This window comes from Sapajus apella, unplaced genomic scaffold (genome assembly GCF_009761245.1).
Source record: "Sapajus apella isolate SASKATOON/1434 unplaced genomic scaffold, GSC_monkey_1.0 scaffold8, whole genome shotgun sequence".
Taxonomy (NCBI): Eukaryota; Metazoa; Chordata; class Mammalia; order Primates; family Cebidae; genus Sapajus; species Sapajus apella.
This window is the reverse complement of record NW_022436948.1, coordinates 14,561,823-14,585,145: the sequence shown is the minus strand read 5'-3', so window position 1 is coordinate 14,585,145 and position 23,323 is coordinate 14,561,823. Positions and strand designations below refer to the sequence as shown.

The 23,323-nt window shown below is 42.4% G+C and overlaps 1 protein-coding gene across 4 annotated transcripts in view; it reads right to left on the bottom strand.

Annotated features, from left to right (window-relative positions):
- The window catches only part of TIAM1 (TIAM Rac1 associated GEF 1), a 448,677-nt gene that overhangs the window by 36,874 nt on the left and 388,480 nt on the right, over positions 1-23,323 (bottom strand). For 3 of the 4 annotated variants that reach the window (XM_032277050.1, XM_032277051.1, XM_032277049.1), the window contains one exon: positions 9,879-9,982. In XM_032277050.1, coding sequence (XP_032132941.1) covers positions 9,879-9,982 — 104 coding nt within the window. Of the gene's footprint in view, positions 1-5,453; positions 7,545-9,878; positions 9,983-23,323 lie in introns of those variants that run through there. The other variant, XM_032277052.1, reaches the window with a different exon arrangement.

Sequence of the window (23,323 nt, the reverse complement as noted above, 5' to 3'; positions counted from 1 at the left end):
ACCTCGTGATCTACCCGCCTCGGCCTCCCAAAGTGCTGGGATTATAGGCGTGAGCCACGGCACCTGGTTGATATCAGTATTTTTTAAAGCTCTCCACGTAATTGCTCCAGAGGCGATTTTATAGCACAAAATCTAATTCACTAATACTTGTTCCAATGCACCACTCAATGTTGGGTGGAAATTTTCTTGAAGGTAGTGGCTGCCTTTCTCACACTTCTCTCTCTGCTTCTCTTGTCTTATTCAACTCTAGGCACCAGGTATTTCCAGTAAATACCGGTGCAAATAAACAATAACTTCTATCACCCACCTACCTGGCAAGAACAGGAGAATATCCTCCCCAAAAACAAGAGTGGGTACACAGGGCGAAAAGTCAAGCGGGTGTTTTGTGCGGGGCAGAAAAGCTAACATCAAGGGTATGCCATGGAGCAATTTTAAACACAGAGTAAGGCAGCTAACATTGAAAAGCCTTTCCATCATTAGCATATCCAAAAGGGAAGGAAGTCTGGAATAAAGATGGAGCAAACACAGGGAAAATCAGAACCTAACAAAGACATTAGCTGTAGTGGCATGACAGGACAGAGGAGAGCCAGCACCCACATCCACATAATTATTACTCTAATTATCTTACAATCACCACGGCTTATTTGCTGCTAGCACTAACGCTGATCTTATGTGTTGAAGGCGTCAGTCACACGTCAGTGGCGCTATTTGGAACTATTCAATGTTTTCTGTGGAAATGCATGTTTCTGACATGGAATCACCCCACAAACAATTTTCCCCTAGGTGACTGTAAAAATTCATCAAAATGGGCTGACCTGTATGGTATGTGAATTACATCAGAACAAGGCTGTTAAAAAAGAAAAATGATATGTTTTTGATCAAAGTTCACCTCAGTAGAAATAAACTCAACTACTTTATGTAGTTATGCTAGAATTTCACTAACTCGGCCTGGGGAAGTGGCTCATACCTGTATTCCCAGCACTTTGGGAGGCCAAGGCGGGCGACACACTGGAGGTCAGGAGTTCAAGGCCAGCCTGGGCAACATGGTGAAACCTCCCTCTCTACTAAAAATGCAAAAATTAGCTGGGTGTGGTGGCAGATGCCTGTAATCCGAGCTACTCGGCAGGCTGAGGTAGGAGAAACGCTTGAACCCAGGAGACGGAGTTTGCAGTGAGCGGAGATCACACCACTGCACTCCAGCCCGGAAGACACGGTGAGACTATATCTCAAAAAATAAAGAAAAAAAAGAACTTCACTAACCCAAAATCATCATTAAATATACAGTCAATTAGGGCTTTGTCTTAAAAATTACAAAGGAACAAATACATCCATTTTAGCAAAAATCTTCATGTGTCTTTTAGATGATCCAGTGATAACCATAATAGAAAACTCATTATAACATACTTATAATGAGAAGGAAAGAAAACCCTTGCCAGAATGAAAATCCATGGACAGACCGTGGTAACAGCTGACAACTAACTGTGCCCTGCCCTTATCTTACCCCAAACTCTCCTTGGTTGGTTTGATTTGGCACCTGGCAAAGGCACCCAACACAACAAATGTATAATTGGCACCTCTGTTTACACTATGCTTTTCTAAATGTTCCAGTTGTAACCACAGCTGCCTGTTCTTCACAGAATTAACAGAAAAGCTACCACTCATGGCAAATAGATCCTTCACTGCAGTCTATTACAGTGAGTCTTGGCTTAACATGGTTTATAGATTCTTGGAAATTGACAGAAGAAACCATTTTTACTGTAGGCTATGATACAATTAAGTTCCTACAGCACACTTCAGGTCACAAAAAGCATCACCACACTTCTAAAAAAAGACCAAAACACTTCTAATATTAAACACTGAAATAAATGTAAGCTAGATATACGTTTAAGTAAGATAAACAAAAACAAGTTAAAAGAACTACCCAACTTTTGGTGAACTGGTAAGTGACAGTGGTCATAGTGGTAGTGTGTTAAGTCAAGCAATAAATGTTTGCAAAGCAAAAATTGTAAGAAGCACCTCCTTCCACCATGCAGTTCAAAACTAGCAAGAAGAACTTTGGCAGGATCTCTGAGTACTTTGGTACTGCCCAGTTGACTGCTATGCATTTGTATGATTGTATGCAAATTCTTATTTTATAATGATTTGTATTCATTTATTCATCATTTTCCAACCCACTTATTCCAGCTCAGGGTCACTGGAGCCTATCTTGACAGCTCAGGGTGCAAGGTAGGAATCAACCCTGAATAGAATGCCATTCCATCATGGGATGCGTGCACACGCACGCAAACACACACACACACACACACACACACGGACCACTGAGACATACCAATTCATCCCACGCGCACATTTTTGGGATGTGAGAGCAAACCTGAGTATCCAGAGAAAACCCATGAAGATCTGAATTGAACACACAAATTCCACATAGACAGTGGTCCTAGCCAGAATTTTTTCACATAAGCGTTATGATGAAATGACATTAAATAAAACGTTATCTGAGGACCTGCCACAGAGGCACAGCACACCTTTTATGATTTAGGCAAACTGTCCGTGTGAAATCAGTGATTCACAAAAGGCAAACCATTATAAACATGGGGATCTGACACATATCAAAGGCAGGAAATTCCAAAAGACAAAGGAACCTCACACATTCCTTTGTGCCTCTGATTCACACCTCACTACCTCTGGGTTTCCATTCCATCTGTTCTACCAGAAATACTTTGAGAATTCCATTTTTAAGAGTGTGAATGGGGTTTCTGACTTTGTCTATGTAAAGTTTACCCCCTCTGAGGGCTGGCATCCTTCGTTTCAAGCAGGCCTGTGGGGCGAGCTCACGTGAGTAGGATGCAGGCTAGGGCTTTGGTGCTCTAAATCCAGCTGTATCCTACCTCAACCTCACCCTCAAACAGCCAGAGCTAAGTTCTGGATTATATTAGGAAATACCTTTAGCATCTCAGGAGACAACTAAAATTCCATTGGGTCCTCTTTGGTTATTTCACTGCCTTAAGTATCCTTCTTTTTTTGTTCTTGGTTTTTTTTTTTTTTTGAGATGGAGTCTAGTTCTGTTGCCAGACTGGATGCAATGGTGCAGTCTCGGCCCACTGCAACCTCTGCCTCCCAGGTTCAAGCGATCCTCCTGCCTCAGCCTCCTGAGTAGCTGGGATTACACGCACATGTCACCACACCCAACTAATTTTTGTATTTTTAGTAGGGAAGGGGTTTCACCATGTTGGTCAGGTTGGTCAGGACTTCTGACCATGTGATCTGCCCACCTCAGTCTCCCAAAGTCCTGGGATTGCAGGTGTGAGCCACCGCGCCTGGCCAAGTATCCCTTCTTTATCAGATACAACCTGAGCCTATCACAGATTTAGCTGAGTGGTTTCCAAAGTTGAGCAAAGGGCAGAAAGGTTTCCCCACTGGCAACCCTATTCAATGATTCAAGGCACCAACTCTCAGGTGCAGCACAAGGAACTGAGTCCAAATGGATGTAATCTCTTTACTGTCAACTGCATGTTATTTGAATAAAGAATGAAAAGATATCATATACATAATTACGAGTTATAATGATATCAATGTTGTTAAGGGGTGTTATACACAAGGCTCTTAAAATTTGCTTGGAAACAATTAATGTAAAAGGATGTCATCAAGTTTGAGAATTCTGTTTTATTAAAATATTAACCCCACGAAATGTTTTTTGGAAGGAATTATGAAATGCAGGTTTTCTTTGGAATACTTCTAAGCTAGAGATTTTTCCACACTGTGGGGCTCAGCTTTTAAATCCCCCTCCCTCTCTTCTGTGGCCAAACTTCTTTACATCAAAATCCGTCAGGCCTTCTCCATGCAGCTTAGCCATGATGTAGAATGCAGGAGGAGTCGGGGGCAGGGCTTCACCACGCTCCATCATTGAGTGTTAGAGATGGCATCCTGGTCATTCCCACATCAAGCGCTGTAGCCACAAGTGCTCAGAAAGGTCGCCTCAATGGGAGGTTCTCAACCTGCCCCCAAAAGCCAAGCATCCTGAATCCGGGAGGAGCAGCTCAGACTCCAGCAAGGGGAAGACAGACCAGGTTTCTCCAGTGGGAAAAGTACAAACTTCTCCCCTGCTTGAGGCCTGTAATCAGTCACCCTGGAAACCAAAAAGCACCTACAGGCATTTTGAGAGTTTAAAACTGTTCAAGGGTAGCAGAGCTTTTCCACTGTCAGGACTAAGAATTATCCAACCAACCTAGAGAGAAGGAGAGGACAATGGCAAGAGGAAATGGGCCACTTGACTGAGACCAGCATGATGCTCAATGTTTATCATGCCGCTTTCCTCCTGTGGAAGATGAAAAGAAAGTACAAATAGAGAGGGGCAGACTTTTAAGTACACACTATCAACTCAAGCCACCCAGCTGTTTAAGCTCTTCCTGTTATGCAACCACCAAAGGCAATTTCTAACTCTAGATGAGTTCACAGTTCTAAAACTGTTCTTTGAGTCTGACCGATTTAACACATCCCACAGATTTAAAAGAGGCCAGAGTGGCCTAAAATCTTATAGCCTTTACTTAAGCCTTTTTTTGGGGACAATGCACTCCATAATTTCAGAAACATTATGTACAATGGTAATCCCTACAGTTCTCTATCACCTTTTCAGTTTCCTCTGGAACAAACTTCAAAGAAGAAATATCCAAGAAGGAAGAGGCTGATTTGAGCAAATCAGGTGCACGCGCTGTAGAAGTTCAAGTTTGATTAAATGACACAATATCTGATAGTTGACAGACTCTGTTATTAATAATAAACTATTAAAAGGTTGAATCCGATTTTCTTAAATTATTTCTTGCCATGACCCCACTACCCTCCTTACCAGAGAGTTGGCATTGACTGTAGGAACAGACCTGTTCAAATAGGTCAGTTGCTGTCAAGCCATTAACAGGTACCCTGAGCCAACACTTCTATATGAATCTCCTTCTCAAGTAAACAGAAATAATCAAGTAAGCAGAAATAAAGTCAAAAACACTTCAAGCCTTATGCAAGGAAGCAAGCTGAAGATCCTATTCCCAGACCTCCCTGCCAATCACTCAGACTGCCCGTTCTGAGGGAGGATGGGGGAGTCTCACCATGCACTTAACACAAAACACAATCAAACTCTCAATTACCCAAACAAAGGCAAAACACGCAACTGACCATTAATTGAAGAAAAAAATGCAGATTACGTTCTTCAGCCATTTAAGTACCAAAGGGTAGAAAAATGTCAAGATTCTAGGCAAATTCAACTCCATACCAAGTGCGGACGTCCCACCTCCCCCACCAAAAGTCATCACAAACACTTTTTATCAACCAGAGGGTAAAAGGATAGAATATGGGGAAATGGGAACGGTATAATCACCGTCATTTGGATTGAAAAACAACTGAGCTAGAAAGTCATACCATAAACCAACCTAGCAAGATAGGATTCAAACAGCAAAGGTGCTCACCAGATGAAGCGTTCGATAGATAGAGTCACCAGACTTGTCATTGTTTTCGATCCTCGGCTTGCGCTTTATTTTCCACAGTGCAGACATCCTCAGGAATGTATTCTCATGGTAATTAATTCTACCACCTGACGTGTTCAGCACGGAGACAGAAGTTTCTTAAAATACACGCCTCCCAGCTCCGAAGAGAGCATCCTCTCAGATGGACGTCCCATGCTGCTTTTCCCATGAAAATCTACAGCCACGTCTCAACGCAGCAAGGACGGTGCCGGTGAGATCCTGGCGCTGCACCCACGTCCCATCAGTGCCCTCTGGGGAGCTGTCAAAGGCTAAACTCTGGACCAGAACTCAGGCTTTGATTTCACCTGGCTAAACAACAAAAGTTCCAGAAAGGGAGAGCTGAAACTGGCAAGAAAACAAAGCACAAAACGCCTCCCCGGGATGCAGGCGTCTCTGCCCTGCAGCCTGAGATCAGCTGATTGGCCAGCATCCTGCACTGCACAGGAATATTAAACCTGCCGGGCTCCCGAAACTTTCAAGGCATTCCACACCAAGTCAAGAGCAGGCAACTAAAAAAAGTTGTGTGTGTTTTTTTTAAAAACAGTTGATAGTTTCACATTTTTCCACTCATGCTTTGTTATAAAGGCAAACATTTCTGAGACAAAAACAACATGGATTAGAAAGAAAAGAAAGTCATTCCTCATGGAAACGTCCTGAAAATGATTCTAATACGTTTGCTAAATGGAAAACAAAATCACAGCTGCCAGGAAGCCTGGAATGCATGACGCATGCCTCGACTGCCCTGAAGCTAATTAGCATTCATTTCCAGAAACAAGAGTTTTCAATGAGAAGCAGAGAAAAAAGCCAGTGGTGATGAGGCTTTTTGAGGTTGTCACCCACAGTCACAAGAGAAATGAGGCGGTTCACAAAGAGAAAGGTCGCTAGACTGCCCTTGCGGTGTGACGGGGCCACCTCCCCCCCCAGTGGCTGTGACATTCCAGTGTCACCACGCTCAACAACAAGCATACAATTATTTACTTTCAACTCCAAAAGGCCATGCACAGCAAAAACTGCTATTCAAAATAAGTGAAAACCACTGAACTCCAACATGGTTTTTCTTTATCCTGATAGAAATTATGTAAAACAGTCCATTTAGAAAGAAAACAGGACATTAAACAACAAAATCAACAGCTCTAACATACTCAGCTGGAATAATAAATGATTACTTGTTTCTGTTTACTTATTTATGTATTTACATCTCTACACTCAGCCTAGTGCATTCAGACTGGGTTAAATCACGCTTCCACGTTTAGACAGCTAACAACTTAAAAATTAATTTTCAGTTTATTCTCAAGAAAAATTTTACACTTACATAGGAGATGCGTAAAAAGTATTTAACCTTAACCAAGAAACTAAAGGTGTTTGCTTGCTCTTACTTTAAATCATAAAAAGAGACACACAGAAACGTTAAGCATTAGGAAAATATTTAAGTGGTTTATGGCCGTGTATATGAATGGCTGACAGCACCACTAATAAGTTAATTCCTTTTTTTTTTTTTTTTTAATGAAGCCTGATATTTAACACCAGATGTTAACAATCTGGACACAAGGTAGTCTTAGCATAGCCACTAACACCATAAGACCTGGAGCCAAACTGGATTTGCAACCTGGTTTTGTCATCACAGAGCTGTGTGACCTTCAGTAAGTCCCTTAACCTCTCTGTTCCAGTGCCCTCATCTATAAAAGAGGGCAAATAATAGTATCTCTCTCAAGAGTGTTCTGAGGCTAAGATGAGTTAATATAGAACAACGCCTAATATATACCAAACCTTAAATAAGTATTACTTCTCATTTGTTATTAATAACACACACTAGAACCCAGTCACCAAGAAGTGCTCATTTAAGCTTTTAGCTTTCAAATATCCTAATTGAGAAATTTAATTGACCAAAGGTTATTTTAGCTAACTAATTTGGGTTGCATGACAAAACTTCAAATACAGAAGATGAAGATTGAATCAAAGCAAAACTAGGAAGTATTTCGGACACAGAATTCCACAGTGCTCCCCACATCTAATCTAGCAGAAAGGAATACAAACTTATGGTCTGAACGCGGTCTACTGCATGATCTTTAAAACTATTCAAATCATCACCCAGACTTCTTGTTAATGTTTTTTTTTTTTTTTTTTTTTTTTGAGATGGAGTCTCACTCTGTCGCCCAGGCTGGAATGCAGTGACGTGATCTCCACTCACTGCAACCTCCGTCTCCCAGATTAAGGCAATTCTCCTGCCTCAGCCTCACAAGTAGCTTGTCAATAACTTTGAGAAAATTCTGCCCGTTTTTTGAAAGCCCACTATGAATTTCTACAAGAAAATCTTGGAACAGCACCATCTATTTCTACATCCGACCCTTTGTGTTCTGATGAGTTCCAAGGATCTTGTTCTCTGGAAAAGGAACCACGGAGTCACAGTGACACGTGGGACCAGTCCACAAAGCCCTGCAGCCTCATCTGTCCTCTCCACTGCCAGACCTCATATTATATAGGACTCTGTTTATGACCTCATGACTCACTATATTTAACACGGAAATGATCTCTCTCAAAATCCACAAGGAGATGAGAACACTGACCTATTACAGTCAAGTAAAAATGATCCAATCATTTCTGATCCAATACTTTTTAAGTGTTCAGAAATAAATGTTTTGGATACAGGAAAAATAGTTGTCTAAATCCAGTTAGAAATTGAAAATTAATATTTTTAGTTCCTATAACATAGTAACCTAATAGATACCCTTCAAAATTGCTTACATCAGTATAGAAATATTAGTTTCTCCTGAGGACAGCTGAATAAATTGCGCCCCTGGCCCACACACACACACAAATAAGTGAGCAAAAGAAATGTGAGGGTCACCTACATAAAAAGTCACTTTAAGCAGGTTTTTTTAAATTTGCCTTAAAAAAAATCTGCATTTCCATTGATCTGCTTTTTAAATTAACAACCAACATAACACCTGTCAGTCTATGAATGAAAATCCTATGGTCAGAAAAGAGAAACAAATATGGATAAAAGATATTGAAGAACCAAACATGTGCAGCCAAGAAAGTCCTACAGAATACACACATACAGAGGAATCAAAACAGGAAAAGCACAAACGTAGGTTTTAAAAAATAATAGTTTGGTTGGGCGCAGTGGCTCACGCCTGTAATTCCAGCACTTTGGGAGGTCGTGGGGGGCGAATCACGAGGTCAGGGGATCAAGAGCATCCTGGCCAAATGGTGAAACCCTGTCTCTACTAAAATACAAAAATTAGCAGGGTGTGATGGCACACACCTGTAGTCCCAGCTATTCAGGAGGCTGAGGGAGGAGAATCTCTTGAACCCAGGAGGTGGAGGCTGCAGTGAGCTGAGATCGTGCCACTGCACTCCAGCCTGGCCACAGAACAAGGCTCCATCTCAAAAATAATAATAATAGTTCATGTTTGAGAAACATTTTTCCATTATCAATGTGCTTTCTCATAGTTATATTATTTAACTCATCCAAAAATCCAATCTCCAGGCAAAGGCAAGAATCACCCTGACTTTGCAGATGGGAAAATGAAGGTATAATTTAAAATTATGTGATTTGCTTAGATTAAGTGACTAGTAAGTGTCAAGCAAAAAAATGAGAGATTATAAAGGAATATAAATATCTCAACATTAGAGAAAAAGATAAATAAGTATGGAAACATAATCATACGCAATTGCCGTTTGTAGAGGTGAGTGTCTTTTGGATTGGGGTAGCACAGAGGTTTTAAGTTGGGTTGCGTTTCGAAGACTGCGATAAAAAGAAGCTGTTGACCCACGGAACGGAACTCCTTATGAAGTGGAATAGAAGCATGACACATTATAGGCAACAATTCTAGTGTCTGGAACCAAAGAGTCAGTGAACTTTCTTACTATGTTCAACTAAGGAAACATATATTTGGATTAATTTTAAAATATGTTTTCTTTCCCTTTAATATAAAAGTTGCTCAATTTTAACAAGAGCTGAATGCAGATAATTCAAAAGAGTTCATTATAGAAACCCTAAGCAGCAAAAAAGCATAGCTGACTCAGTCCCACATGCTTTCAATGCTATTTCGTTCTACACAAATGAAGATGTAATAAGGAAATGGGATAAAATTATGGCATTAACTGGGAGCTCCAGCCGTGGCAGAAATTAAAGAAAAAGGATTTCATTTCATTAGGAGTGATTTCTGCCCTACATTCTCACATGCAGGTTTGTTACCAAGGCTGTAATTTGGATTTCATATCTTGCTATTGAGCAACATCTCAGAAGTAAAAACACTTGGTCCATGGAGAGGCCTGGTAACCACATACAGCTGTGTAGGTGACGTGTCAGCTGTGATTCTTCAGTGGTTCAAGGCATGGGATGTGAAAATGAAAATCTCTCACCTTGCTGCTGTGATCAGTCTCATCTGAGGATTCCACGTCTGGCCCCTCGGTCTCCTCTGGCGCAGTCTCAGCACTGCTGCCCTGCTCACTGCAGAGGCTGTGCCCTGTCAGATGAAATCAGAAGAAAATGTGGGTCAGCATGGATAGTAATTGCTAAAAGCCACCCCTGTGAGACAGGGACAAGGAGCCGTTTTCATGACATGTACATATACTGTAAGACCCTCCAAGTACAAGCTCCAACACCTTGGTTCCATCAAATGAAAATGATAGTTGTTACTGTTACTACTAGTTTTACTTTTATTTTTCATAATAAATAATAATTGTTGTGGATTGGTTGTGTTTGTCCCCCCCCAACTCCAAATTCTTATGTTGAAGACCTACTCCTCAATGTAATAAAGTAGTTAGAAGAGGGATGTTTGAGAAGTAATTAAGTTTAGATGAGGTCATGAGGGTGGGGTCCCCATGGATGAAATTAGTGCCCTTGTAAGAAGAGACAGAAACCAGAGTTTGTTCTCTCTCCACCATGTGAAGACACAGTAAGAAGGCAGCTGTCTGTAAGCCAGGAAAAGAGTCCTCACCAGGGAACTGAATTGGCTAGCATCCAGATAATGTGGTTTCCCAGGCTCTGAAACCGTAAGAAATAAATGACTGTTGTTTAAGCCATTCATTTATGATATTTTGTTATAGCAACTTCAGCTAAGACAATAATAATTTATAATAAAAGAATATGTGTGTGTGCGTGTATTTTTTTTTTTTTTTTGAGACGCAGTTTCATTCTTGTTGCCTAGGCTAGAGTGCAATGGCGTGATCTCAGCTCACCACAACCTCCACCTCTTAGGTTCAAGCAATTCTCCTGCCTCAGCCTCCCAAGTAGCTGGGATTACAGGCATGTGTCACCATGCCTGGCTAATTGTGTATTTTTAGTAGAGATGGGGTTGCACCATGTTGGTTAGGCTGGTCTCGAACTCCTGACCTCAGGTGATCCGCCCACCTCAGCCTCCCAAAGTGCTGGGATTACAGGAGTGAGCCACCATAATAAAAGAATATATATTTTATGTATTAAAAAAGTAACTAATTTTGTTAATGTTACAATTAGCAAATTGATGAATTCATTAATTACTAAAATAATTTAAAAAAACATACTGAGACCAGTACAACGAAAAAAATGACTTCCCATATCCATTACCTAAAATATCCTGCAAAATCTATCTTTGCCAAGTCTGGCAAACTATAAATATCTTATAATACCTGCTCTTTCCATGATATTCTGGGCAAAAGTGCAAGCAACTTTCTTCCTTTGCTATGTACTGAGTGCTTACCACAGTGAATCTCTATAGTGGTTCTCTGCATTGAGAAGAGAACATGAGGATCACTTTCCCGTGGGGTGCTTCTCAAACTGACAGAGAATCTGGATCCCTGGGGGATCATGTTAAATGCAGATTCTCATTCAACAGGCATGGGGTTGGGCCTAAGATTCTGCATTTCTTACCAGCTCTGAATGATACTCATCAAAACTGCAGGACCATGGACCACATTTGGAAGAGAGACTCTAGAACACTGAAAACCTTCTCTACTTGAATCTGAGAAGACAGTGGTGTGAGTACCACAGTCCTACAATAGGAGGCACTGGGTCATGCGGACTTGAGCATTATCAATATAACCAGACAAGAGAGAAGGAAAGAGAAGAAATGGAAGCAGGAGGAGCCTCTGATGCTTTAGATGAGAGGCTGCAAAGTGGTTCCCTTGCTCCAATGACACCATTACAGCCATAAGCTGCCTGGCAACGCTTTCTATTCAGGTCCAAGCTGGCCAGGAAACTTAGGGAGGAGGTGGACCTCTGAGCCAACCTGGCACCAACGCTGCCTCCTACTGTCTCTTTCTCCTTCCCTGGAATGAGGCACCAACTAAGTGACTGTATCTTGAATGGCTTAGAGGCTTCTGTTGGTTTCTCCACCTTTTGGCTCTGGCTCTTGGATTTTCTCGAGTTTCTTTTCATTATTCGATCACTCATTGCTGGCTCTTAAGGTGGTGGTAGTCAAAAAAAGGAAGCTCAATTAACTTGGCAGAAATCATCTATGTCAACTGTCATTGCCAAAACAAAAGTGCTTGAATATTTTGCATCAGGGCAATGACCTAGGTATGGGGCCAGAAAGAAGAGGAAGAGCTGATTTCTGATGTGGAAGAGCTGACAAGCTCATGTGGGAACACGATGGCAACAGTACTCAGTGCTCTGATCACAGGAACCACGCCATGCTCAGCGCGAAGTCCAGAGCAGCCAGGATGCACAACTGACAGGGTCCCCCTTCACAATGTGGTCTGCAGAATCACAACCTCCCGGAGTTGTACAACCGGTAGACTGTGCAGAGAAATGCTGTATCCCTGCACATCCATCGCTTACAATGCCTAGGATATAGCTGATGCTCATGAAATAGTGAGAAAGCAAATAAAAGCATTTTCTTTCTTTCTTTTTTTTTTTTTTTTTTTTTGAGATGGAGCTTCGCTCTTGTCACTCAGACTGGAGAGCAGTGGCACGATCTCAGTGTCCCTTCAACCTCTGCATCCTGGGTTCAAGCAATTCTCCTGCCTCAGCCTCCCAAGTAGCTGGGATTATAGGCACCCGCCACCATGTCCGGCTAATTTTTGTATTTTTATATTTTTAATTATTATTTTATTTTATTTTTTGTTTTAAATATGTGGTTTCACCATGTTGGCCAGGCTAGTCTTGAACTCTTGACATTAGGTGATCTGCCTGCCTTGGCCTCCCAAAGTGCTGGGATTACAGCCACGAGCCACAGTGCCTGGCCGGACTTTCATTTTTTCTTCCTTTTTTTTGAGATGAAGTCTAGCTCTGTTGCCCAGGCTGGAGTGCAGTCACTTGATCTCAGCTCATTGCAACTTCTGCATCTCAGGTTCAAGTGATTCTCCTGCCTCAGCCTCCTGAGTAGCTGGGATTACAGGTGCCAGTTACCATGCCTGGCTAATTTTTGTAGTTTTAGTGGAGACGGGGTTTTGCCATGTTTGCCAGGCTGGTCTTAAACTCCTGACCTCAGGTGATCTGCCCACCTCCCAAAGTGCCAAGATTATAGGCATGAGACACCATGCCCAGCCTCTTCCCTGAAACTCTAATCACAGAACTGACTTTATGTGTTTATATTCTAAGGCATCTGGTAGGAGCAAAAACAAATCTACTCTCGAAGAATTCACTCTTAATGATGGTATCATATGATACTCTGAGACAGAACTTGGTCAAACAAGGACCCATAATCCCATATTATAAAACCCAAGAGGCAACACATCACTATAAGCAAGAGGCAACACACACAATAACTGACAAAATCAGATCCCCAAGGAATGATACTGCAGTGATCATATACAAAATGTCACGTAAGTATGCTTAAAATATTTTCTTTTTTTTTTTTTTTTTTTTTTTTTTTTTTTTTTTTTTGGAAACAGAGTCTCATTCTGTCACCAGGCTGGAGTGCAGTGGCATGATCCTGGCTCACTGCAACTTCCGTTTTCCGGTTTCAAGCAATTTTCCTGCCTCAGCCTCCCAAGTAGCTGGGACTATAGGCACGCACCACCATGCCCAGCTAATTTTTTGCACTTTTAGTAGAGACAAGATTTCACCATGTTGGCCAGGATGGTCTTGATCTCTTGACCTCATGATCCGCCCACCTTGGCCTCCCAAAGTGCTGGGATTAGAGGTGTGAGCCACCGCGCCTGGCCTTAAAATATTTTCTTAAAAGAAGAAGAAAGGGAGCTGGGCACAGTGGTTCACACCTGTAGTCCCAGCACTTTGGGAGGTCAACGCGGGCAGATCATCTGAGGTCAGGAGTTCAAGACCAGCCTGGCCAACATGATGAAACCCCATCTCTGCTGATAATATAAAAATTAGCTGGGCATGGTGGTGAGTGCCTGTAACCCCAGGACTTAGGAGGCTGAGGCAGGAGAATCGCTTGAACCTGGAAGGTGGAGGTTGCAGTGAGCTGAGGTTGTAGTGAGCCGAGATTACACCACTGCACTCCAGCCTGGGATTGATTTTTTGGAAAAAAAAAAAAAAAGAAGAAGAAGAAGAAGAAGGAGATAATTTTTAAAAACACCAAGTAAATTAATAGAATTGTTAGAAACAGGAACTATAACCACTGAAATGAAACACTCAATAGACGAGATGTAAATTGACGAAATGAGAAAAGACTGAAACCTTAATCCAAAGACGTTGCCTTATTATAGCACAGAAATTTTCAAATGTTAAAACTATCACTATGGAAATGCATTTTCAACTAAAATATTATCCAAGAAAGAGACTTTAATAAAGACTTTTGAGAAACAAAGAGTGAGAAAGTTTACCATGAACAGAATCTCACTGAAAAAGTTCTCTAAAGAATGTACTTGAGCGTGGGGGAAAAAAAGAAAAAGATGTGGTATGCAAGCTAAAATGAGAAACAGCTGATACACACACAGATAAGTCTTAGTATATATGAAAACCCCCCAACTCCCCAAAAAAGGTACTTGGGGGTGAAACAAAATACAAACTGCAACTAAAACGGTGGAAGTGATTATATTTAAAGCCATTTCACAATTTTGTCCAAGAGGAAACTAGAAAGGCTAACTTTGGATTCTGTTAATAATCATGTTAAGCCGGGCACAGTGGTTCACGCCTGTAATCCCAGCACTTTGGGAGGCTGAGGTGGGTGGATCACATGGGTCAGGAGTTCAAGACCAGCCTGACCAACACAGAGAAACCCTGTCTCTACCAAAAATACAAAATTAGTCAGGCGTGGTGGTACATGCCTGTAATCCCAGCTATTTGGGAGGCTGAGGCAGGAGAATCCCTTGAACCCCGGAGGCAGAGGTTGCAGTGAACTGAGATTGCACCATTGCACTCCTGCCTGGGCAACAAGAGTGAAACTGTCTCAAAAATAAATAAATAAACAATCATGTTAAAATTTTAAGATCAAATCAAGGATATAGGTTGAAAGGAGAAAGCAGAATTTATAAATGCAACCTAGAGGAGGACAGGAAAGGAAAACAAGACAAATTGAGCAAAACAAGATCATAGGAACAAATAAAAATACATAGCTATTCTAAATAAATGTAAAAGAGCTAAACATAAGACTTAATCCTCATGTTTAGATTAAAGAAGAAAAACAGTGCAAAACAAGCCCCAGCTGCATGCTCTATGGAAGCCATAGACTTAAACGTAAAAGACACAGAAGATTAAAAGGATGGAAAACTCTATTAGGCAAACATAAAGAAAGTTTCATAAACGTCAGACACAATCGATTCATCAGGATACAGAAGTTGGAAACATCAGTAATTATATAGCTTGATCCATGAATGCATTTCAAGCCTATTCCCAAGAAACTGGTGAATGTGCATTTGCCATAAGAATTAGCGATTTCTGCAAATAGGCCACATGGTAGGCCACAGTATAAGTTTCAAGCAATACCAAAGAATCCGTATGCATGCAGACCACACTGGCAACATTTTTTCTTGGAACTAAATATTTTATGAAAGAAAAAAAGGCCAGTAACGCCAAAGACAGTTTTGAAACAGAAAAACAAGATTAGGGTACTTTGGATACTGGATCTCAAAACATATTATAAAATTATAGTAATTTAAAGCAGTGCAGAAGAGGCTAACAGAACACAGAGCTCAGAACAGTGCCTCCATCCCATGCAGATGTTCCTTAACTTATGATGGGGTTATGTCCCAATGAAATCATTAAGTCAAGTCATCATAAATTGGGGCCACCTGTATATGGAAATGTGAAATACAGCAGTTGTGACATTGCAGATCAGTGAGAAAAGAATAGAATATTTGACAAATGATGCCAGGACGGTGGATGACCCACGTGAAAAAACATAACATAGGATCCTAACTCACACCATTCACAAAATCAGCACCAGGGACATAAACCAGTAAGTGAATAGCCCAAACTGAAAATATAGAAGACAGTGTTTACTACTTCAGGGGCGAGAGAGATTTCTTAAACCAGATATAAAAAGTACAAACCATGTAAGATGGAAAATCCAGATTTTACTGAAATTAAATACTTTCATTTGTAAAAAGGCATCAAATTATGCAAGACATGTCATAGACTGATAAAAGTTAACTTCAATACATATAACTAGCAAAATATTAACATCTAAAATATAAAAGAACTTACAAATCAATACCTGGAGGCGTATCTGATTCTAAAGCCTAATTTTTATCCCCATGTCATATTTTCTACCCTTAACTGAAGATAAAAATCAATAAAATGAATTAGAATGGCCAACGCAGTTTGTAGCAGGTCGTTTGCAAAGAGGACAGTTATTATTTCTTTCACCTCTTTAAGCACAGACTTTTGCGTCATTTTGCCACGCCATGAATTTGGGCCAGCTCTGTGATTTGCTTTCACCAACAGAAAGCAACTTAAGAGATAATATGTTAATTGTGAGCCAAGGCCTCAAGTGACTTTGCAGTCTCTGGTCTTGCCCTGCTGGGAATTCTGAGCTCTCCGTACAAAGAAACCTCAAGCTAGCCTCCCATAAGAGACTCCAAGGACAGGGGGCACAGCTGTCTAGTCACCATACGTGGGAGTGAGTATGCCCATCTTAAACCCTTCAGCCTCAGTCAAGCCACTGGACCACAGAGCCACATGAGTGAATCCAGGGAAGGTCAGCAGAACAACCAAACAGCTGAGCCCAGGCCAAACTGCTGAGTCACAGAACAGGGAGCAAGTGAAACAGCTGTTTCAGGGTGATTTGTTACATGGTAGTAGGTAACCAATAAGTGGTTAGAGGGAATTTCATGAAATAAGAAAGCCACAAAGGCAGGAATTGACAGTGGTACACTTCAAGAAAGCTGAGGAGAGACACCAGCATGGCAGGAAGAGGGAATTCAAATGGGAAGGGACATTGTTCCTACTCCCATATTTCAGGACCTTTTCTAAACACCCCCAGCTTAAGCAGTGTAGACAACAACATTGTCAAGTTTGTTTGTTTTTTAATCCCATACAAACAGTTCTAAAACTTCCCACTCCAGCTTCCTTTGAACTACTCACAATAGTAGTAGGCGAGTGGCTTTCCCCTAATGATAGACGTTGGAGGAATTATCTTCTTTGTTCTGGACATTCCTGTCCCCACCTACTTACCAGGAAACAAGGCACCAATCAGAGAGAAGAAAGCTGACGATAAGGCTCAGTGGTGGCCAAAGCAGCAGCCAGGGCAAGGAGAATGCCCATTCATATCCCAAACCGAGCACACTGCCAGGCATGGAACAGGGGCCCAGGAGAGAGGGAACAGGGCTCCATCTAGAGAGACAAAGCCTCAGGGAATTAAGAAGCCCAGAGCAGGACTGCAGTCCCTCTCAGACAGGGACCATGAAAATGAAAGGAAAAGCCGCCATAGAGGTGGGTGCAGTGGCTCACAAATGTAATCCCAAACTCTTGAGGGGCTAGAGCAGGAGGATCGCTTGAGCCCAAGAGTTCAAGGCTGCAGTGAACAATGATTGTGACACTGTTCTCCAGCCTGGGTGACAGAGTGAAACCCCAACTCTATCCAAAAAGAAACAAAACAAACAAAAAACTGCTGTAATGCTATAAATAAAATTCACTGTGGTGAACAGGTAAAATCAATGCTTTGCCTTTTAAGTTACTTCGAATAATAATATTTTTGTGACTGCAAAAACTTTTGCAATCTGTACCTTCCACACACCATGAGCAGAACAGACACTGAGGAGACTTGGGGAAGTGCAAACATATTAGTATACGTTTACGCTGAGATTTATCATTCATTTACCCAGATTAGACACATCTACTTTGCTTCATTCCAGTACACGTAGGACTTCAGTTTAAGGAGGAAGAAAAAAAATTCTGGCCTCGTGAGATGTCTTAACAATGTGTTTTAAGCAGACCCTCTAATTCAAACACTTCCAAAGAGAAAAAATTATAACACTAAATTTTTAAAAGATCTTATTAATGCTTGAGTTTAAATCTCTGATGGAAAAAAAAGATTGGGGCTGGGGTAAAAGAAAGCTTAGACACTGTCAGTGAAGATGCTGAGCTGGAACTCAACTGTTAGGGTATAATTTTATTTTGCTTTTCGGTCATTTTACTCTTACAAGATTTTAAGAATTCCGTATAAATGCCCATAGTAAGATCTGCATAAACATCCCTCCAACAAAGCTAAAAAACAAACCAAAACAACTATTATAGAATGAGAGAAAGAAAGAAAAAAGAAAGGAAAGAAGGAAAAGAAGGGAGAGGAAAGGAAAGGAGAGGGGAGAGGAGGGAAAGAAAAGAAAGAGAGAAAGAGAGAGAGAAAGAAAGGCAGAGAAAGAGAGAGAGAAAAGGGGGAACATTACAACTTTAACTTGGTAGGCAATAACTTCTTTTTAATCAACTGTCACAAAATCTCAGTCTTTGTTTCCTATAGAGAGAAATTTAAAAATCCATAAAAACTGTATATTTGGACCTTACTAATCCTGTTAGCTTGTTGTGAAAGTCAAATATAAGGGACATTAATAATCTTTAAACATATAAAAATAGAGCATCTCACTCTCAGAAACATTTTTTTTTCCCCACATGCAGGATTTGATGGTGTCATCGATCAAATCGCACTGGAAGTCACCCCGCCCCGGCCCCAGCAGGGCGCACCCAAGCGGGCCATGTGCTGTGTGACAAGAAGCACAGCAGGCTGACAGTTTACAAGGCACGCATGGCTCCAAATGTTATCAACAAACAAACAGAGGACCATGTGCTGCCGGGTATCTGTGAGACTTCAGAGAATCTGAAGCCCTGGACCATATTTGTTTGTGGGAAGAGAAATCTGTACAGTTCCTCTTCCTTTGCTGCCCCTCCCTGCCGCCTGACTGTCTTCAGTTTTCAGAATCGAGCTCCAGGCCATCTCCATGGAACATCGGACCAAAATAGAACCTCACACTTCACGGGTCCTGCACAGAGGCACGTCCTGCCCATGCAGACGGAGCAGCTGTCCGTGTTCTGCACTTGGCAATTCCCCTCTCTGAAGCAAGGTGCCTTGGATTTTCACGGCTATCACAGAGGCCTTTCCTGTTAAACAAACGCTGCTTAATCTACTTCCTGCAGGAGGGTCATTGGTCTGGGCCACAGAGCACAAGCTTCCACTTGGCATCAGACAGACACGCCTGAGGTTTTTATCAAAGGGGCTGACTTTCCAACTCCAGCACTGGCCCTAATTGCCTTTAACAAGCCATGGGGCTGCTGCTAGCCACAGCCACAGCACAGCAAGCAGGAATAACCATTTTTTGAACAAGAAGCAGCTTCAGTCCTTGGAACTCTGGAACTTTTATTATTTTTTAAATTATTGTTACTTCTTTTTCTTATTTATTTATTTTTTTTTTTAAATACTTTCGCTCTTGTTGCCCAGGCTGGAGTGCAGTAGTGTGATCACAGCTCACTGCAACCTCCACCTCCTGGGTTCAAGTGATTCTCCTGCCTCAGCCTCCAGAGTAGCTGGTATTATAGGCGCCTGCCACCACTCCCGGCTAATATTTTTTATTTTTAGTAGAGAGGGGGTTTCACTGTGCTGGCCAGGCTGGTCTTGAACTCCTGACTTCAGGTGATCCTCCCTCAGCCTCCCACAGTGCTAGGGTTATAGGTGTAAGCCACCATGCCCAGCCTGTTACCTTTTTTTTTTTTTTTTTAAGAGATAGGGTCTTGCTCTGTCTCACAGGATAGAGTGCAGTGGTGTGATCAAGGCTCACTGCAGCCTCAACCTCCTGTATTCAAGGGATCCTCCTGCCTTAGCTGAGTAGCTGGGACTATAGGTGCATACCACATGCCTGGCTAATCTGGAAATTTTTGGTAGAGACAAGGTCTCACTATGTTGCCCAAGCTGGTCTCGAACTCCTGTGCTCAAGTAATCCTCCCACCTCAGCCTCCCAAGGTGCTGAGATTATAGGTGGGAGCCATGGCCTCTGACACTTTTACTGTCATCCTGTGGGCTACTCCTTGAGGTAAACCAAGGCACCTGCTTCACCTCAACTGGTCAAGTGGAATTCTAGGGACAATCACAGCAGAGCTGCATGAACTGAAACGTAAAGTGAATGTGAGCCCGAAGATGCTATAAACAGGCATCTGAAACCTTGGAAAGACACTAATGGTGTCACTTGAACTGTGATTCTTATAATTTGCATAAAAGCTGAGGTTTTGCATAATTACTTTTACATAATTGCATTTATTTTCTTCTTTGCTCTCTCCTTGATGTAAAAAGGAAAAACAAGGCCATAAAAGGGTATTTGTGTTGGAATTCTCCTAATAAATGGTTTATAAAACTTTTTTTTGAGACAGAGTCTCCCTCTGTTACCCAGGCTGGAGTGCAATGGCACAATCTCAGCTCACTGCAACCTCTGCCTCCCAGGTTCAAACTATTCTCTTGCCTCAGCCTCCCTAGTAGCTGGGATTACAGGCTCCCACCACCATGCCCAGGCAATTTTTATATTTTTAGTAGAGAGTTCCACCATGTTGGTCAGGCTGGTCTGGAACTCCTGACCTCAGGTGATCCACAAACCTTAGCCTCCCAAAGTGCTGGGATTATAGGCATGAGCCACTGTATCCGGCTTACAAAACTGCTTTTCATATTTTTGAGACAGAGTCTCACTCTATCACCAGGCTGGAGCATAGCAGAGCGATCTCAGCTCACTGCAACCTCCACCTCCCGGGTTTAAGTCATTCTTCTGCCTCAGCTTCCCAAGTAGCTGGGACTACAGGCGTGCAGCACCATGCCCAGCTAATTTTTTTTTTTTTTTGTATGTTTAGTAGAGACAAGGTTTCACCATGCTGGATGGTCTCAATCTCCTGAGCTTGTGATCCACCCACTTCTGCCTCCCAAAGTGCTGGGATTACAGGCATGAGTCACCGAGCCCAGCCTATAAAACTGTTTTAAAAACCTATTTTACATCTAGATTTGCTTTGCTTTCCTATATCGATGTTCACTGCAACATCTCCCTAACTGGGTGATAAAGCTGTATCTTTTAATAAATTAGGCCAGTAGTTCTCAAATGGGGAGATTTTGCTGCCCAGTGGACTTCTGGCAATGTCTGAAGGTATGTTTGATGGGCACAACTTGGGGAGGTGGTGTACTGTTGTCTTATAGTGGCTTGCAGGGGTACTGCGACACATCAATGCACAGGACAGCACCCCATAGCAAAGCATTACCTCGCCCAGATTGTTAACATTGCTAGGTAAGATCAGCATTTAAAATAAATCACACAAGAACATGAGAGAGACTTTTTTTAAACCTCACACAAATACAGTTCTGCAACTTCCTAGTCCAGCTTCCTCTTCACTACTGAGATCTTTTTATAATAACAGCCACTGGAGGAACGATCTTTTTGTCCTAGACATCCTTCCCCTTTTTTTTGCTACAAATACATATGAAAACAAATGCTTAAAGAAAACAAACAGATGAAAGTAGCTTCGTAAGACTGCAAACCAGAACTCATGGATGGCAAACAGCCAAGGGTAGGAAACTGAGTTTTAGAACACTTAGGATAGGATAGACTCTCCTTATGCAGATCCTGGCTTTCTTTTTTTTTTTTTTTCCTGAGACAAACTTTCACTCTTGCCCAGGCTGGAGTGCAATGGCGCAATCTGGGCTCACTGCAACCTCCGCCTCCTGGGTTCAAGTGATTCTCTTGCCTCAGCCTCTCTAGAAGCTGGGATTACAGGTACCTGCCACCATGCCCAGCTAATTTTTTGTATTTTTAGTAGAGACAGGGTTTCACTATGTTGGCCAGGTTGGACTCGAACTCCTGACCTCAGGTGATCCACTGGCCTCAGCCTCCCAAAGTGCTGGGATTACAGGCGTGAGCCACTGCGTCCAGCAGATCCTGGCTTTCTAAGCCAATGTGACAATGCATTCAGCAGGCTTCCCTCACCAAGGAACTGGAGAAAGCGCAGTGTACTATAGGGCCACCTAACAAATTTTCATGACAAAAAAATCTCAATGAAGCCGATCACAAAATGTGATCAACAAACTACAGAAGGTTTGCCCGTCACCGAAACATTCCAATTACCTTATGATTCCACCAAGATAAGAAAAAGTTGGGGGAGTAGGGGGAACAATAACCAGGAAGAGCTGGTGATGTAAGGCAGTGGCTGCCGATCAGGGCTGCACATTAGAAGAAACCACCAGAGAACACGAGGTCAGGAGATCAAGACCATCCTGGCCAGCATGGTGAAACCCCGTCTCTACTAAAAATACAGAAATTAGCCGGGCGTGGTGGCACGTGCCTGTAATCCTAGCTACTCGGGAGGCTGAGGTGAGAGAATCCCTTGAACCCAGGAGCACTCCAGCCTGGCAACAGAGCGAGACTCCCTCTCAATTAAAAAAAAAAAAAAAAGCAACCACCAGAACAAATGCAGACCCAGACCCCATCTCGGACCAAGTGCCTCATGAGCTCTGAAAAAGGGCCCAGGAACTTCAGCATTCTAGACTATAGCATTCATTTCTTTTGGTTTGGGCAAGGAAAATATAAACAAGGTATAATTCATGAACTTAGATATCAGGTAACCCACCTGTTTCAGACTGAGGTGGTGCAGAAGGCAGGGGGATGACTGCAAGAGAGCAATCTCTGGTCACAGGGCAAGGAAGCCTCATGTCCCCCACGAGAGAATGGGTTCAGATACAAAACATTTATTTAGCGCTTACTGGGTAATATTCTAAATGCTTTATTTTTATGACTCATTTAGTCCTCACAACAGCCCAGTGAGATGAGTGTGGCATTATCCCCACTTTGTAGGTGAGGACACCAGGGCCCAGAGGGATTAACCACGACCAGGTCAAGGTCATGAAGCTGGTGAACATAGAAACAAACTGAGTTCTGGCCGGGTGCGGTGGCTCATGTCTGTAATCCCAGCACTTTCAGAAGGCGAGGTGGGTGAATCACCTCAGGCCAGGAGCTCCACACCAGCCTGGCCAACACGGTGAAACCCTGTCTCTACCAGAAATGCAAAAAAATTAGCCGGGCATGGTGGCGGGTGCCTGTAATCTCAGCTATTTGGGAGGCTGAGGCAGGAGAATCAGTTGAACCCCGGAGGCAGAGGTGGCAGTGAGCTGAGATCCTGCCATTGCATTTCAGCCTGGGCGACAGGGTCAGACTCTGTCCCCTGCAAATGACCGAGTTCGAAAGAACTTGGTTCCAAGACCTACTCTTAGCCAGCAGGTTGTGATGCTTCTACACAGAAGAAATAAACCGCTCCATGAGAAAGCAGCTCAAAATAATCCAACTCTGAAAGCTAATCCCATACTCACTCAGGGTTCTTAGGCGAGGACCTGGCCAAGTCTGTACAATTGAGCTTGTGAGACAGTGGGCCTCTGCAGGACCAGCTCCAACAGCCAGGCGGCAGCCACCACTCACATGAACCCCAGGGTCCCTGAGACGCAACAAGGCCCTCCATCCAGCACGCCAGCCATCCC